Raw genomic sequence first — 16,587 nt, forward strand, 5'->3', positions numbered from 1 at the left:
GTGGTGGTGGTCATAGTTTAACACGGTGTGGTGGTGGTGAAACACGGTGTGGTGGTGGTGGTTGAACACGATGTGGTGGTGGTGATAGTTGAACACGGTGTGGTGGTGGTGGTGGTAGTGGTGATAGTTGAACACGGTGTGGTGGTGGTGATGGTTTAACACGGTGTGGTGGTGGTGGTAGATGAACACGGTGTGGTGGTGGTGTTGGTAGTTGAACACGGTGTGGTGGTGGTGGAGATAGTTGAACACGGTGTGGTGGTGTTGGTGGTGATTGTTGAACACAGTGTGGTGGTGGAGATTGTTAAACACGGTGTGGTGGTGATTGTTGAACACAGTGTGGTGGTGGTGGTGGTTGAAATAGTTAAACACGGTTTGGTGGTGATAGTTGAACACAGTGTGCTGGTGGTGGTAGTTGAACACAGTGTGGTGGTGGTGGTAGTTGAACACAGTGTGGTGGTTAAACACGGTGTGGTGGTGGTAGTGGTGGTTGAACACGTTGTGGTGGTTGTGGTGTTGGTTGAACACGCTGTGGTGGTGGTGGTTGAACATGGTGTGGTGTTGGTTGAACATGGTGTGGTGATGGTTGAACGTGGTGTAGTGGTGGTTGAACACGCTGTGGTGGTGGTTGAACATGGTGTGGTGGTGGTTGAACGTGGTGTGGTTGAACGTGGTGTGGTGGTGGTCGAACATGCTGTGGTGGTGGTGGTTGAACGTGGTGTGGTGGTGGTTGAACACGCTGTGGTGGTGGTTGAGCGTGGCGTGGTGGTGGTTGAACACGCTGTAGTGGTGGTGGTGGTTGAACGTGGCGTGGTGGTTGAACACGCTGTGGTGGTGTTGGTTGAACGTGGCGTGGTGGTTGAACACGGTGTAACGGATGCGATTACACAATCGGCTTTTCGTGAAACCGAGTTCTCCGAGTGCCTCTAGTTTTGGACAAGTTACAAAAAGCATAAAAAAAATTCCTCGACATCACCGATGAGAAAGTCTCACAAAAACCAGGAATGACCGAGGCCTCATCCATCAGTGTGTCCCCTCCCCGTGTTCCTCCCCTCTTTGTATCCCCTCCCACCCCCCTCAACACGCCCGCCTCCCTTGACAATAAGACCTCACTGAGCGCCGTATGGGGGATCTGAGTCCTGGGGAACTCGGAATCATCGCGCCTCGTCGCCACCTCCTCCACGCGATCATGTCGCGGCTGCTGCTGCTCTGCGTCCTTTCCGCGTTGCTCGCCTCGTCTCTGCAGGAGAGCCTCAATGGACGGGTGAGTTCACTCAGCACTCACCACCCCCCATAGCTGTCAACCCATACGATTTACCCCCTATTCTTGTACAGGGAAATTTAGTTTCCAGGTCCATACGACGTACAGCCGTTTCAATACGGGGACAAAAAATATTTTCTATTTGTTTGTGTTTCTCCCTTGTGATGGGACTTTGTAGGATGAACGTTCAGATTTATACGGGCACGGGGTGACCAATAAGGGCTGAATTGGTCCGTAATAAAGTAGGGCACTGATAGGTGGTTGACAGCTAAACCACCCACGGTCACCCACCGCACGTCACCCAGCGTGTTGTCCCTTGGCTGATCTCGTCAAGGAACAAAGTTAATCATCATTAACTCGACCCCCGGTCGTCCTCATCGCAGCAGCAGCTTCTGGCTCAGCCATCGAAACATAAACGCTCACCGCATCGTCACGCAGCGCTTTCGGATGCGCTTCTGCGGCCGTCTGGAATGCTCTTCCTTTCAGATATGAGGAAGCCACTGCGAGCTACTCACTTTTAAATCGTCTAGATTGGAAACTCTATTAATTAAACTGCTTTTTGTGTTTAGTTTATTGTCCTCCCCCTCTCACCTCCAATTAGCACAGTTGCTTACGTACGATGTAAAAGAAATTCAACATTCAGATTATAATCTAAACTAAACAATGTTTTTTACTTTACCAGCTCAGGCCCACTGAGATATATTGATATTTTTTCAGAAGCGACCTGCCCACACATGATAGTTCGACAAGGAGGGTTATCATCATCACGTGCACATTAAGAGCAGCATCCAGAGACTCGGTCTAAACTCGTGACGAGGATTCATAATGTGGAGGGGGAAAACACGGAGAAACCGGAGAGAGAAAGAGACTCACAAGCTCCAAATACACCACAGCAGCAGGCGTCAGGGTAGAGATCGAACCCACGAGCTCTTTCACACCGGGTGAGGGAGTTAACGTATCTCTTAGCCACCGAGACCAAACGTCAACGCTCACGATTGCGCGACCCAGACGGGCGACGCTGCAGTTTAGAGGCTTCTGCTATAACATTTCAACGTGATGGTGATGATGACCAGGGGGGTGGGGGGGGGGGTTGAGAAATGTGACGTCACATCAAAATGCGCAACTTTAAATAAATATAAACAACACGTTCTACTTAATGAAATATAATTGTTATAGCAACACAAATTTTTACTAATTTTCATTATTAAATCTTGACTTAAAGCTTTCGTGACTGCAGGAATTCATATGATTGGGTTTATCGCTAAAGTCACGTTGATAGGTTCAAAGAAAATAACAAAAACAAGGAGAAAAATGATGACGATTGCTTGTGTTGCGATCGAAACGTCGTAGTTTTTTGGTCTGTTTTGCTATTTTCTTTGAACCTATCTATGTGACTTTACCGAAAGACCCAAGAATATTTCATGATTAACTTTTTGATTTTACATGTTTTACATGTTTCTATAAAGGTGCTCCGTACTAGTTCATTTTTTTATACTTCGTATCAGTTTAAGTTTGAGTTAATTGAGTAATCATAGTAATCAAATAATCATAGAATAGCTAATATTCAGGCTGGTCATTATTTTCTACTCAAATCATACTTAAAATATACAACATTTATAAAAATGTATAATTAAAGTTCATATCACAGCAATCAAATCTCAAATTATTTTTTTTAAACGAATTGACTGCTACGATGGATACAAATACAATGTACCAGTGTCTTTTTGACGCGTACGTGCAAAAGGCAGAAAGGTTTTCCAAGAAGAACTGTTTCAAAAGTGGAATGAAATAAAAAATGATACAGATTTGCAAGTTAAAGTTGCAAGAATTAAAGGCGATTTCCACCACAAGAAAAATATCACTTCTTACGTTTTGGGCTAAACAAACATAATCTGCCGATAAAAAAAAATGTGCCTGTCGAAATACCTCAGAATTCTGTATCGCAGTCTGATAGACAAGTGACCAATACTCAGGCTGATTATTCAGCGCCTAGTACTAGCAATTCAGCAACATCAAGAATTGCTGCAGCCCAGCTGCATTTGCAGTCACAGATTGATATTCTGAATTCTGATCTGGTCGGTTTGTACGAACGCCAAACACGTGGAATGCTTACACAGCAACAGGATGTGGAACTGGCAGAGAAGAAGAAAACACTTAATTGGAAAACCAGTTGAAGAATAAAAAAGAGCACAGAAAGCAAGAGATGAGAATAAAATAAAATTAAATGCTCTGTTTGAAGATAATCCAGACCTACGCACATCTCTAAGCATCAGGGCCAAGCCTCATAGGCCGAAAATTGAGGAAGATCAGCCTTTATTACTGGAAGCTATTGTGGATATTGCTTTGCATAAATCGGCATCGAATGAAAGAAGGCAGAGCGATGTGTACAGAAGCATAACTACATTATATCAGCTGAAGATGGATAGCCTGACAATCAGTAGAAGTGGGCTCTACCTTCGTCTTTTGCCGAAGTGCAGGTCATCTCTTGAAGGACAGCGTCATGTGTCAATGGTCCCTGTGAAACTCATTAGAGCACATAACGATCACCATGCCAAACATATCGACGGTTTGTTTTGTACGGCAACAATAAGGCACTTAGAAGAGTTGGCGTCCATGCTAGGACCGAACGATGTATACTTTGTGAGTCAAGACGACAAAGCTGGGAGAATGGAGAAGCATACATTTTGTTATTTTTGAATGATTGTTATTAAACATTTTGATTCTAATGATTCTATCAGGGCTTTTCATTCTGTGGAATGAATATGTGATTGTTATAATTGTACTCTCCAATTTGCTTCGTTCTATTACAAAATTTCAAGTATTTTTTATAGTTATAATTACTTTTAATACATGATAATTATAAGATAATTTCAATATAATATTTTGAACATCTGCTGTTTTAAATTTCGATTTAAAGCTTTCGTGACTGCAGGGATTCATCTTCTTGGTTCTTTCGGTAAGATCTGCTGTTTTAGTTAGACGATTAATATTTTCAAGTTAATTTCATGATAAATTTCAGCTTTCCAACGCCTCCTTTTTAATATGTTTTCGCCTACAACATCAGAGTGCAGGGCCACATTAAATACGCACTACAATGACGATAGTTTAAAGCCATTTGAAGCATGTTTTATTTTCAAAATGGAACTATGGTTTTGGGGAAGGGGGGGGGGCAGAGCTTTGTGACGTCATTTTTGAGGGGGTCTGACTTTTTGTGACGCCGTGTGACAAGGGGGGGAGGGGGGGTCAAAAATCGACCAAAATCGCGTGACATCATTTATGGACGGCCCCTGACACCACCCGACACAGCCAGTGACTAAGGTTTTGTCACGTCAGCAGAACGTGGCCAATTCGTCACTAGTTCAGCACACCGGTGTGTTGGAGCCAGATTTGTGAGAAAAAAACCCTCACTAATTGTCTGTGTCGGGTGGTGGGTTTAAAGACACGACATTCATTTTTACGCGATCTAGCCCACACAAACTTTATTATGGATCAGCCACTTCGTTGAGCGGCTATCATGTAATATCCTGGTCAGGGATTCTGAAAAAAAAGCTACGTAGTAACAGCAGGTCAGCAGGTCAGTGGGGGGGGGGGGGGGGGGGCACCTTACTAGCTGGGTAAAATTGAGCTCACTTAGTTGGCAGTCGATGGTCCAAGTGAGAGCCACCACGACCCTCAAAAAAGGTTGCTGTGGCGGTAACAATGACAGCGGACTGTGCCCCCAAATCATCGATATCGCTGATAGCGGCCATTTAAATGAAGTCAAGGCATGTCACACAATTATTCGATCCGCAAATCGATTGACAGGTTAATCTCACACGGCGATCAACCCGGTATATGTTTGTTTAATTACAGATCGACTGAGCGGGAATCGATACGATTAGTCTCGATAACGATCCATGATGCCCATATATGGGCAAAAACACGCCCCCTTTGGCCAAAAACACGCCCACTTTCTTCCAAATATGGGGGGTGGAGGGCAAATCTCTGATCGGAGATCTTGTCGGGGGTACGATATTATCGCTCTACAGGGACTCCGCCTCCACTTACGAACATTCGACTTACTAACTTTCAGAGATAACAAACCTGGTCCGCATATCCAGTTGCCTGTTCGGAATCGAAAGTCGTAGGTTCAACCGCCGCTCAATAGATGGCGGCGGTGGATCATCTGCAGAACATGAAGTACCAGTGCCATCTACATCTGCAGAATAGTGGCATCTACGTCTACAGTAGTTTATACAACTTGTTTAGTGTACACGCCATACGACGTGTTTGCAATTGACAGGAGTAAAGTTTGATCTTGCGAACAAATTGACTTACGAACAGACCTCAGGAACTTAACTCGTTCGTAAGTCGATGAGTCCCTCTACATGCATCCTAAGAGAGAGGAACCTCTCCTCTACACATCTGGCAGTTCACCAGCATTGGTTGAGGCGAGCCTGACCCTGCTGATGGTGTGTTGAAACTGGTCCGGAGTGTTGCTCGCATTGGGGTAACGCTGCTGGAGATTCAGCTGCTGCTGTCTATCTGTCTTGTTGCTCACCGATGATTTGCGGGCCCCTGAATTGTCCAGGATTGGCACGGTCGGCTACGTATGGTGCGAAAAAGTTCAACATGCATGCGGTCCGTTCTCCTATAACGCCACATATTGTTTTCACAATGCGGAGTGGATACAACGCAGTGAATGTACGAGGGAACGTATTGTTTATAACACGGATACGAATTTGATATAACGCGATCGAGCGAACTACGTCAGCGCGAGTAGGAACAAGTGGTCATAATGGCTGCCTCGGCGTGGCATCGCACAACAAGGCATTGGGATGCTGCTGGATGCTTCTAGACACTACCCACCCGCAGATTGAGGTGCGCCTCAGTCTTTGTTCGGCCCTGCGTGATGCATCTCACTCATTATCGCGGACTGTGCTATACACGATCTATATAAATAAAGACCTTAATCTGTATGTCTCAAAACCTCTAGGGTACTTCTCGCAAAGGTACAAAGCTGAAATTTGGTACACAGGCAGCTTTTAGGATACAAACAGGGAACATCTCAAATTCCGAGATTTTTTATTTGAAGGCCCTAATTGAAGTACCCCATAAACATGTTTGTGCCTGGTGCCATTCAGAAACCATTCAAAATATAAGATTGCGAGTGGTTTCGTTTGATAGAGCGTTAAACGGCAAATACAATTAAAGCGAGAACCATTGTTCCATCTTTTATTGCTCTTGAGATATTTCGGATTCTATGATGCTCAAATCTGAGTAATCCGAAAACGGTAAAAGATGGGAGAGCTTCCCCTCATATAGTTTTACGTTAATAAATGTTTGTTCTTTTTAACAAAGAAAGAACATAATCTTTAAATTGAGCGGTTTTCGATGGGTACGTCTTAAAATGAAAGAAGTTGAATCAAGTCGTCAACAATATAAATGTTTGGAGTAGTTATTAGTGTCTGATCGTAAATAAAAATAATAATATCAGCTTAATTATTATATGTATTGAAAACGTTTGCCAAGCGACGACAGGATTCATGAACTCGTTTATTTACAACGCGATTTTTCCATAACGCGGTGTTCCTCAGCAACCCAACAACAATCACCACCACCAGCAGTGCGTTACGGCAGAACAGACAGACAGAATTTGCACCGTAAGTAACCAAACCGTGCCAATCGGAGGTGTGTGGGGGGGAGGAAGGACAGGCGTCTCCACGAGCGATTTACGGCCCACAATGCACCAACGGTGGCACTGCCATAGTCGAGCCACAGAGCGTGCGGCTGCAGAGTCGGCATCGTCTCCTCCGCGAGGGGGGATGAACGACGGGTGAACGACGGATGAATGACGGACGAACGACAGTGAATGACGGATGGATGACGGATGAACGACGGTTGAATGACAGACGAAAAATGGATGAATGACAGATGAGGGACGGATGAATGATGGACGAATGACAGATGAATGAGGGATGAATGACGGATGAACGACTGATGAATGACGGATAAAGGACAGATGAATGACGTCATGACACCGCCTGTGGGCCTTGTTCCATTCCCCTGTCAACGTTCCGTGAAACTAAAATTCCCGAGTTCGCTGCAGTGGTTTGGTTTTTCTAACAAATAAAGATGCTACTGTTGGGCGGCAGGCTAGCACAGGGTGGCGCACTAACACTGCAGTGCTAACACTGATTACTGAACTGCAATACTAGCACTAACAATGCAGTGTTAGCATTGCAATACGAGCACTAACACTGCAGTAGTGCTAACTCTGCACCACCAGCGGTAGTGAAGTGGTTAGCGCTACACTTCGCAGCGAACCTGGCGACCCCGGTCACGGCTAGCCTTCTCACACTCACACGTAGGATTCCGCTAGCCTCTCCACTGCTAGCCTGTCTCACACTCACACTTAGGATTCCGCTAGCCTCTCTACTGCTAGCCGGTCTACCCTCACTCCTCCAACCGCCCTTGCATCCAGCGAGGGATCAGCCAACACCGCTGGAGAGGACGAGGTATGGAGAGCGGGGTCCCGGGCTTCTCTTGAATTCTCCCTTGTCTTCACTCCAACCAACTCAACCCCTCTGCCTCACACGTTCCCTTTTTATCCTCCTCATTAAGTGGCCCCAGATGACCCTCATTAAACCGGCGTCCTCCCCACGCCTCACGCACGTGTTCTCCCCCTTATCGCCACTATCTCTCGCCTCCGTGGCGCCTATTCTGCATTTGCAGCCAGCCAATCACTGCCTCTTACCCTAATTGCTGGCGTCTCTCTGTCTGCTGTGACCCAGGCCACCCGCCTGCACCTACTTATCCTTAGCTGACCTCACTGTCTGCAACCCCGTACATAATGCAACTGCTGTTTGCAAATTCTGCGCACGCTACACCACTACACCACTACATGTGCGTGTGTGGGTTGTGGGTAGTATGATCGTGTATGGGCTGTGGGTAGTGCGTGTGTGGGTTGTGGGTAGTGTGGTCTTCTGTGGGTTGTCGGTAGTGTGATCGTCTGTGGGCTGTGGGTAGTGTGTGCGTGTGTGGGTTGTGGGTAGTGTGATCGTGTGTGGGTTGTGGGTAGTGTGTGCGTGTGTGGGTTGTGGGTAGTGTGGTCTTTTGTGGGCTGTGGGTAGTGTGTGGGTTGTGGGTAGTGTGTGCGTGTGTGGGTTGTGGGTAGTGTGGTCTTCTGTGGGCTGTGGGTAGTGTGTGCGTGTGTGGATTGTGGGTAGTGTGGTCTTCTGTGGGCTGTGGGTAGTGTGGTCGTGTGTGGGCTGTGGGTAGTGTGGTCTTCTGTGGGCTGTGGGTAGTGTGTGCGTGTGTGGGTTGTGGGTAGTGTGGTCGTGTGTGGGCTGTGGGTAGTGTGTGCGTGTGTGGGTTGTGGGTAGTGTGGTCTTCTGTGGGCTGTGGGTAGTGTGTGCGTGTGTGGGTTGTGGGTAGTGTGGTCTTCTGTGGGCTGTGAGTAGTGTGTGCGTGTGTGGGTTGTGGGTAGTGTGGTCTTCTGTGGAATGTGGGTAGTGTGTGCGTGTGTGGGTTGTGGGTCGTGTGGTCTTCTGTGGGCTGTGGGTAGTGTGTGCGTGTGTGGGTTGTGGGTCGTGTGGTCTTCTATGGGCTGTGGGTAGTGTGTGCATGTGTGGGTTGTGGGTAGTGTGGTCTTCTGTGGGTTGTGGGTAGTGTGTGCGTGTGTGGGTTGTGGGTAGTGTGGTCTTCTGTGGGTTGTGGGTAGTGTGTGCGTGTGTGGGTTGTGGGTAGTGTGGTCTTCTGTGGGCTGTGAGTAGTGTGTGGGTTGTGGGTAGTGTGGTCGTGTGTAAGCTGTGGGTAGTGTGTGGGTTGTGGGTAGTGTGGTCTTCTGTGGGCTGTGGGTAGTGTGTGCGTGTGTGGGTTGTGGGTAATGTGGTCTTTTGTGGGCTGTGGGTAGTGTGTGGGTTGTGGGTAGTGTGGTCGTGTGTGGGCTGTGGGTAGTGTGTGCGTGTGTGGGTTGTGGGTAGTGTGGTCTTCTGTGGGCTGTGGGTAGTGTGTGGGTTGTGGGTAGTGTGGTCGTGTGTGGGCTGTGGGTAGTGTGTGCGTGTGTGGGTTGTGGGTAGTGTGGTCTTCTGTGGGCTGTGGGTAGTGTGTGGGTTGTGGGTAGTGTGGTCGTGTGTGGGCTGTGGGTAGTGTGGTCTTCTGTGGACTGTGGGTAGTGTGTGCGTGTGTGGGTTGTGGGTAGTATGGTCTTCTGTGGGCTGTGGGTAGTGTGTGGATTGTGGGTAGTGTGGTCGTGTGTGGGCTGTGGGTAGTGTGTGCGTGTGTGGGTTGTAGGTAGTGTGGTCTTCTGTGGGCTGTGGGTAGTGTGTGCGTGTGTGGGTTGTCGGTAGTGTGATCGTCTGTGGGCTGTGGGTAGTGTGTGCATGTGTGTGTAGTGTTGTTCGATTCCCGCTCACGGCGGCCAACACCAGTGACAATGATCTGAACTGGTCCTGGGTCTCCCCTAGGTCAAGTCAGCCTAAAAAACGAGTACCTAGTGCGGTGTGTAAACATCAGCACTGGGGAGACAAAGAACGACCGGGCATGGTGTTGGTCACCCACCTCCTTGTATGCCGTGCCAGCCTTCATAGGTGCTACTCGCTAACATCACTTGTCCAAACAGTCTGTTCAAGGCTATATGGGGGATCTTTGTCTTTGGCGATGATGGTGGTTGTGAGCGATGCGGTTACCCAACGTGCACACAGCCTGGGGAGGCGATATTGAGAGCTTTACAAGTGGGTGAGTGAGCCATAATGATGATGGTGAATGTAAGAGGTATGTATATTGAACTTCTTTCGCACTGTACGCAAGCCAACCGTGATAATTGGAGGTGGGGGAATATGTATTATCTGTGACAGCCAGAATTAACATTTTGAAAGTGTTTTTGTTTCATATTTTTGGATATATATACAACTGTTAGTGGATCTCGCCCAGTGGTTGACAAGCAAGATAGGAAAAATAGCATGGGACCTTTTTGCCAGTATCAAAGTGTAGTGGCGTAGTGTAGTAGCATAGCGCTGGCTGCTGGCAGAAAAAGGGATCTGCAGTGTATGGCAGCCCTGACGTCAGCAGGCCACGTGATCCACCAGAGGGAGATCTAGGGGAAAGGTCACAAAAGGGGCACACCAAGAACCCGCTGGTGGGTTCCAGAAAGGGGGCGTGGCCGGGGGTGGAGCGAGGCCACGTGACAGTATAAGAGGGGCCCCTGTAGGAGACCTCAGGGCTGTGGTTGGAGTGGGATCCCCAGCGTGCTGCTGAAGTCTTCGTCACCATTCTTCTTGCCATCTTCACCATTCTTCTTGTTATCTTCACCATTCTTCTCGTTGCCTTCACCATTATTCTCGTTGCCTTCACCATTATTCTTGTTGTCGTCTTCACCATCTTGGAGCACCACCAGTCAGGCAGACTACCAACTCTCCTGACTGAGCAGTGTTGCCGACAATAGATGGACTACTTATGAAGAGTGTTAACCCCGATGGTGCTTGTTAATAAGTGCCTCCATGTCTCATCGTTTCCGAATTAGTCACTTGAAAAAGTATGAATAAGAATCGGTGTTTACCCTTTCCGGCAATAAAATAGGAGTTGTGTTAGAATGTTCAAACACCAAGCAGAAACTTTTTGCAAGTGTAGGGGTTATTACGGGAGAAAAGGCGGACGAGAAACACAGGGGTGTCTGCACCCGCACACACGGGTGGCCACACCGACGTCCGCATCCGTTAACCACTGGGGGCCATGGGGGCTCTGTGATCCCCCATACCCCGCACCTCCTAGGGGATCTCTATAAAAGGCGGGGAGCCAGAGTGCTCGGGGCAAGTTCGACACGAAGCTGACCAGTGAAGACTGAAGACTCTGAGATTAGGCCCTGGGACTCCCCTGTCTCGCTGCCCTTGTCAGGGCCGAGCTGGGTAAGCCAGCGGCGCGGCCCAAAAGCTCCCGGACATCTGCCCTTGTAAGGGCAGGGCCGGCTTAGCTGGTGCCGAGATCTGTGCTTACCAGGGCCAGATCAGACAGCCTCCCGTAGCCCATTAGAGGAGGACTGGGGAGCAGGACAGAGGGCTTAGTACTAGGGTGGTTTCCCACATAGTACGGGTGAAGGGGCCGTTACCCCTTCAACTATTGTGTCTGTCCCTGAGTTAATAAAAAGAGTGTGCCTCAACTCCGACGTCGTCTCCCTGAACTCACTACATCTGGCGTCAGGAGTGGTCCAAGCATGGATACGAGACGGACGACTCGTGCCCAAGACCCGGGAGAGGATGACAATGAGGGAGAGGCGGTGCAAGACATCGCCGCCGACGTACCTGCACAACCGCTGCCGGCTCCAACACCTGCGGGACAGTCGGAGAGGGTCGGGATGTCGGCTGATGAGTTGGCGTTAGCCCACTCGCGACTGGTGGAGCTCCTATATGCAGCGGCCGCCATGCTGGAGCAGATAACTCGCCTGGGGCCGGGGGGAGCGACGCGGCGGGAAGATGGACAGCGCCCGCCAGAAACTCCCGCCTTTACGATGGGCAGGAGGCTTGAAATTCCCGCCACGGGGACAGTAGGAGCTGAGGGAGGGGCCCCAGCTCGTCACGCGGGCGGCGGAGCCCAACCAGCGAGCGCCACGTCATCGGCGGGGGCGAGTCGCAGTGGCTGCCTATCAGCGGTTGCCAGGTCATCACCAGCGGACGACAGCACTGACCAAGCTGGAACCAGCGCGCCACTGACGGCGCGACCTCCATTAGGGTCCGCCATTGCTCCTCATACTGTCCATGGACACGGTACGAGTGCTGCGAGAGGATCGTAGACGGAGCCGACATTTCAGCAACGCCTGCCGGCCCTGCAGGTGTTCGTAGCAAGCGGCAGTGATTGGGGTGGGTTCCAGCACCGGTTCATCGCCCAACAAGAAATGGCTGGGTGGACGGACAACGAGGCGCTGTGTGCTCTTCCGGCGATGCTGGATGGCGACGCTCTTGGCACCCTCACCGCTGCACCCAAGTCGGCACGCTCCATGCTTCAGTCGACGCTGCAGCTGCTGGCCACGGTTTATGGACCGCCTTCCGATTGTCGCCAGCTCTTCTACAAGCGGCAGAAGGGCGACAAGGAGTCACCACTTGCGTATCGCACGGCCCTGCTGTCATTGGCGAAGGCGGCCTTCCCGCGTATGGACGAGGAGGGGATCGATGCAATGGTGGCTGAGAAAATTTTGCTGCTGGCCGACGACTTGGACTTCGTCATCCTAGCACAGGATGATGCAGACATGTCATCATTGCGGGCTGCAAGGCACATTCATGCCAATCTGATTTCCCAGCGGAGGAAGGCTAACAAGGCGGCTGCGGGACACACCGTGGCGGCGACCACCTCCGAATCTGAGGGGCCTTCGCTGCGGGCCATTCTGCGGGATGGCGATCTGGCGTACGACCGGCTCGGGATGTACCGAGCCACCGAGAGCAGCCCAAGTCTTCTGGAGCGCTCGTCGTGTGCTACAACTGTGGCCTCCGGGGCCACGTGGCGTCGGGATGCCGGGCTCCTCGACAGCGCGGAGCGAGAACTGGGGCTGAGGACGGCCCTCTTCAAAAGCCTCCGCAACATCCTCCGGCAAGTCGTGGCACCCCACATGTTCGGCCTGCACGCACATCCACTTCCCTCTCACATGGTCCGACACACGATTCTCGGGGTTCGGATGCTGGGGCTTGATGGGGAGGGCGCTCCAACTGGGCCAATGGTCCGAGTTGGCTCACTGCGTTGTGGCTGCGTCAGCGGGGTCGTCCGTTGTCACGGGGCACATTGATGGGGTGCAGGTATGGGTACTCATCGACACGGGAGCTTCGGCGACTATCATTTCCGATTTGATTTATAATATCCTGCCCGTTCAGAGTCGCCCATTGCTCCCCGTCGACATACCGTGTTACGCTGCAAACGGGGGCTCATTAGGTATCATCGGCCAAATTCGAGCGCAAATTTCTATCGGGGACATTAAACTATCTGGACCGGTGTTGGTCTCCTCCTCGCTGGCGATTCCGTGCCTGATGGGGACAGACTTTTTGGCCAAATTGCCTATCAAAATTTTGATTGACCAAGGATGCATCGAGCTTCCATCAGGCCGACGTATAACGTTCCTGCCTTCCACCCCTGCCTTGCGTACTGCCTGTGCAATGGTACAGGCGCTCGTTGCTCGAACGGTGCGCGTACCCCCGGGGGCACAGATGCTTGTGCCCCTACGGTTGCGTCGACCGTTCGCTAAAGGGGTCTCAGACCGGGGCATTATGCTGGGGCCGTCTAGGGCCGGGGTGAATGGGCCAGATTTGGTGACGGCCCAGACTATTGTTAAAGGGGATGCGGACCCGTTTATCGCGGTCCTCAATGTCAGGACACGGACGGCGGTGGTTTCACAGGGAACTGTGTTCGCACATGTGATTCCGGTACCTGCAGAAACGCCGATCATTGGCCAGGTGGCCACCGATTCTCAGTCGCGACCGCCCTCGGACAGTGACGAGGGTTGGCTGGAGGCGCTGTGTGCTGAGTCACCTGACCTGTCCGACTCACAATGTGCTAAATTGCGCACCCTTTTGCGAGAATTTTCCAACGTTTTTAGCAAGCACAAATACGACATCGGATGTACCAATTTGCTGCGCCACCATATTGATACCGGTGACAATGCTCCTATCCGCCAAAATCCTTTCCGGTTAAGTCCCGCCGAAAAGGATCATGTCAAATCGGCTGTAGATGACATGTTGACTTCTGACATCATTTCTCCCTCGACCAGCCCTTGGGGTGCACCCATAGTGTTGGTTAAAAAGCACGACGGGTCCCTAAGGTTCTGCGTTGATTTCCGGCGGTTAAATAAGATCTCGGTGGCCGATGCTTACCCGCTTCCTCGAATGGACGAATCGCTGGATGCCCTCGCGGGATCACGATTCTTCTCCACTTTGGATTTGCTCTCAGGATTTTGGCAACTTCCCTTGGACGACGAATCAAAGCCCAAAACGGCTTTCCGAACGCCGCACGGCCTCTTCCAATTCAATCGGTTACCTATGGGGCTCCACTTCGCTCCCGCAACGTTCCAGCGCCTGAGGAATTGGTTCTCGCTGGCTTGCAATGGGAGGTGTGTTTGATTTACCTAGACGACGTTATCGTATTCAGTAAGACGTTCGAGGAACATCTTGATAGGCTTCGGGCCGTCTTTCTCAAAATGCGCGCAGCTAATTTGGAATTCAAGCCACAAAAGTGCCATTTGCTGCGCGAATCTGTAAGATATTTGGGTCACATCGTCGGCCGGTCAGGCATCTCAACCGATCCCGCCAAAACGCGTTGTGTCAGCTCCTGGCCAACTCCCACCTCGGTGGGGGAGGTTAGAAGCTTCATCGGATTTGCTTCATATTACCGCCGGTTTGTCGCGGAGTTCACTTCCATCTCTAAGCCATTACATGCCTTATAGGCCAAGGGGGTGAAATTTCATTGGGGGCCGGAGGAGGAGGCCGCTTTTAACTCTCTTCGTGATGCCCTGGTGGGGGCCCCGCCGTTAAGTTACCCAGATTTTTCTCTACCCTTCGTGCTCGACACGGACGCGAGCAACACCGGGATTGGGGGCGTGCTTTCACAAATTGTGGGTGGCGTGGAGCGCGTTGTGGCTTATGGTAGTAGAGTATTGTCTCCGGCCGAGCAGCGATACTGCGTCACCCGCTGTGAACTGTTGGCTATTGTTTTTTTTATTCAACAGTACCGGCCATATCTGTACGGCCGGCATTTCACCGTCCGTACAGATCATGCGGCATTGCAGTATGCCCTGCGTATTCACCAGCCATCGGGGCAGTTGTCCCGATGGCTGGAGATCATTCAGGATTTCGATTTCGAAACAACTTATCGCAAGGGGATTCGCCACACCAATGCCGATGCCCTGTCACGCCTGCCGGTCGCTTCTGATTGCACTTGTTTCTTGGGCTCGGGGCGTTGCAAATCGGCGAGCGATGGCCACGATTGGGTCCTTGCGGCCGCCGTTGAGGCTCCTTCGGACGTTGACCCTATTGCTGTGGGAGGGAAGGATTCCCTACTGGGCTTGTCATGTGTGGAGTGGGGGCGCCTCCAAATGGAGGATGCTTCCTTCCTGGCGCTACGGCGTCGCGCGGAAGGATCCGTTCAGGGAAAGTCGGGCGTTGACTCATGGGGGTTGTGCCAGGGCCTCCTCATGCATTGGGACGGTACGATCCACCGCCACAGGCTGGTGGTGCCTTCCGCGTTGAGGGGTAGGGCTGTATGGGCCGCTCACGAGCGGCTCTTGCACCTGGGCACCCTCAAAACCCTTGCCATGCTCCAGCTTAATTTCTTTTGGCCGGGCATGGCAAGGGATGTGGACGATCTGTTGCAGTCTTGTACCCAGTGTGCTCAACGGAAGCCGCCAGCGAGGGGAGCCTGCCCACCGCTCCAGTCTATTTCGGTCACCCGGGTTAATGAGCTTGTCGCCCTTGATATTTTGGGGCCGTTTCCTTCCACGCCGAGGGGTAATATGTACCTGCTGGTTGGCGTAGAATATTTCACGCGATGGCCTATGGCTTGGCCCCTCGCCAACCAGTCAGCAGCAGCCGTTGCGGAGGCTTTTGTTCAGGGCTATGTCCTCGACAAGGGCGCTTCGGAACGGTTGTTGACCGATCAGGGAAAGAATTTCACTAGTGCCCTTTTACACGAGGTGTGTAAGCTTCTAGGTACAAAGAAAATTTGTACTTCGTCTTACCACCCACAAACGGATGCGATGGTAGAACGCCTGCATAGGACTCTTACGTCCATGCTATCCCACCAGGTATCTGAGTCCCAAACCGATTGGGACCTTCAGATCCCGGGAGTCCTAGCAGCATACAGAATGGCTCCTCACGCGGCGACCGGATTCTCGCCGTTTTTTTTAATGTATGGCCGCGAAGTTGACCCGCCTGTCGCGACTCAGCTGACGAATGCCGCGCCGCACGCTAAATCTGAGTTGGCGGACCATGTTAAGTTTAACATCTTCTGGTTGACTGAGGCACGGGAGGTGGCCATGCAAAACTCTGACTCGCGCCAGAAGCAGAATGAAAGGTTGCGATCGCGCCGATCACACACGCACCAATGGCACCCGGGCGACAGAGCATGGCTGCACTGCCCCCAGGTGCCATTGGCCACCTCGTCTAAATTGTTGAGACCATGGAGGGGCCCCGTGGAAATTATGCAGGTTATGCGGCCTCAATGTGTTCGCATTAAATGGGGGAAGCATCGGTGGTTCGTTCACCCTTCACGGTTGAAGCCGTTCTTTGCTCCACATGCTTCCTCTCATGACTATGGCCGAACATGTGGGGGGTCCACTGACTCCTGGAGGGCGGGGTCGCCGCCTGCCTCTGATCCGCTGC

General features: G+C 51.1%; 1 protein-coding gene across 1 annotated transcript in view; it reads left to right on the top strand.

The window, feature by feature from the left end:
- The first annotated feature begins 1,150 nt into the window (after positions 1-1,150).
- Positions 1,151-16,587, top strand: part of LOC144945703 (inter-alpha-trypsin inhibitor heavy chain H2-like) — a 63,214-nt gene continuing 47,777 nt past the window's right edge. Inside the window, exon 1 of the mRNA XM_078874270.1 lies at positions 1,151-1,261. Within this exon, the coding sequence (XP_078730396.1) occupies positions 1,187-1,261 (75 nt within the window). The 5' untranslated portion in view covers positions 1,151-1,186. The remainder of the gene's footprint in view (positions 1,262-16,587) is intronic.

This window comes from Lampetra fluviatilis, chromosome 38 (assembly GCF_964198595.1).
Source record: "Lampetra fluviatilis chromosome 38, kcLamFluv1.1, whole genome shotgun sequence".
Classification (NCBI taxonomy): Eukaryota; Metazoa; Chordata; class Hyperoartia; order Petromyzontiformes; family Petromyzontidae; genus Lampetra; species Lampetra fluviatilis.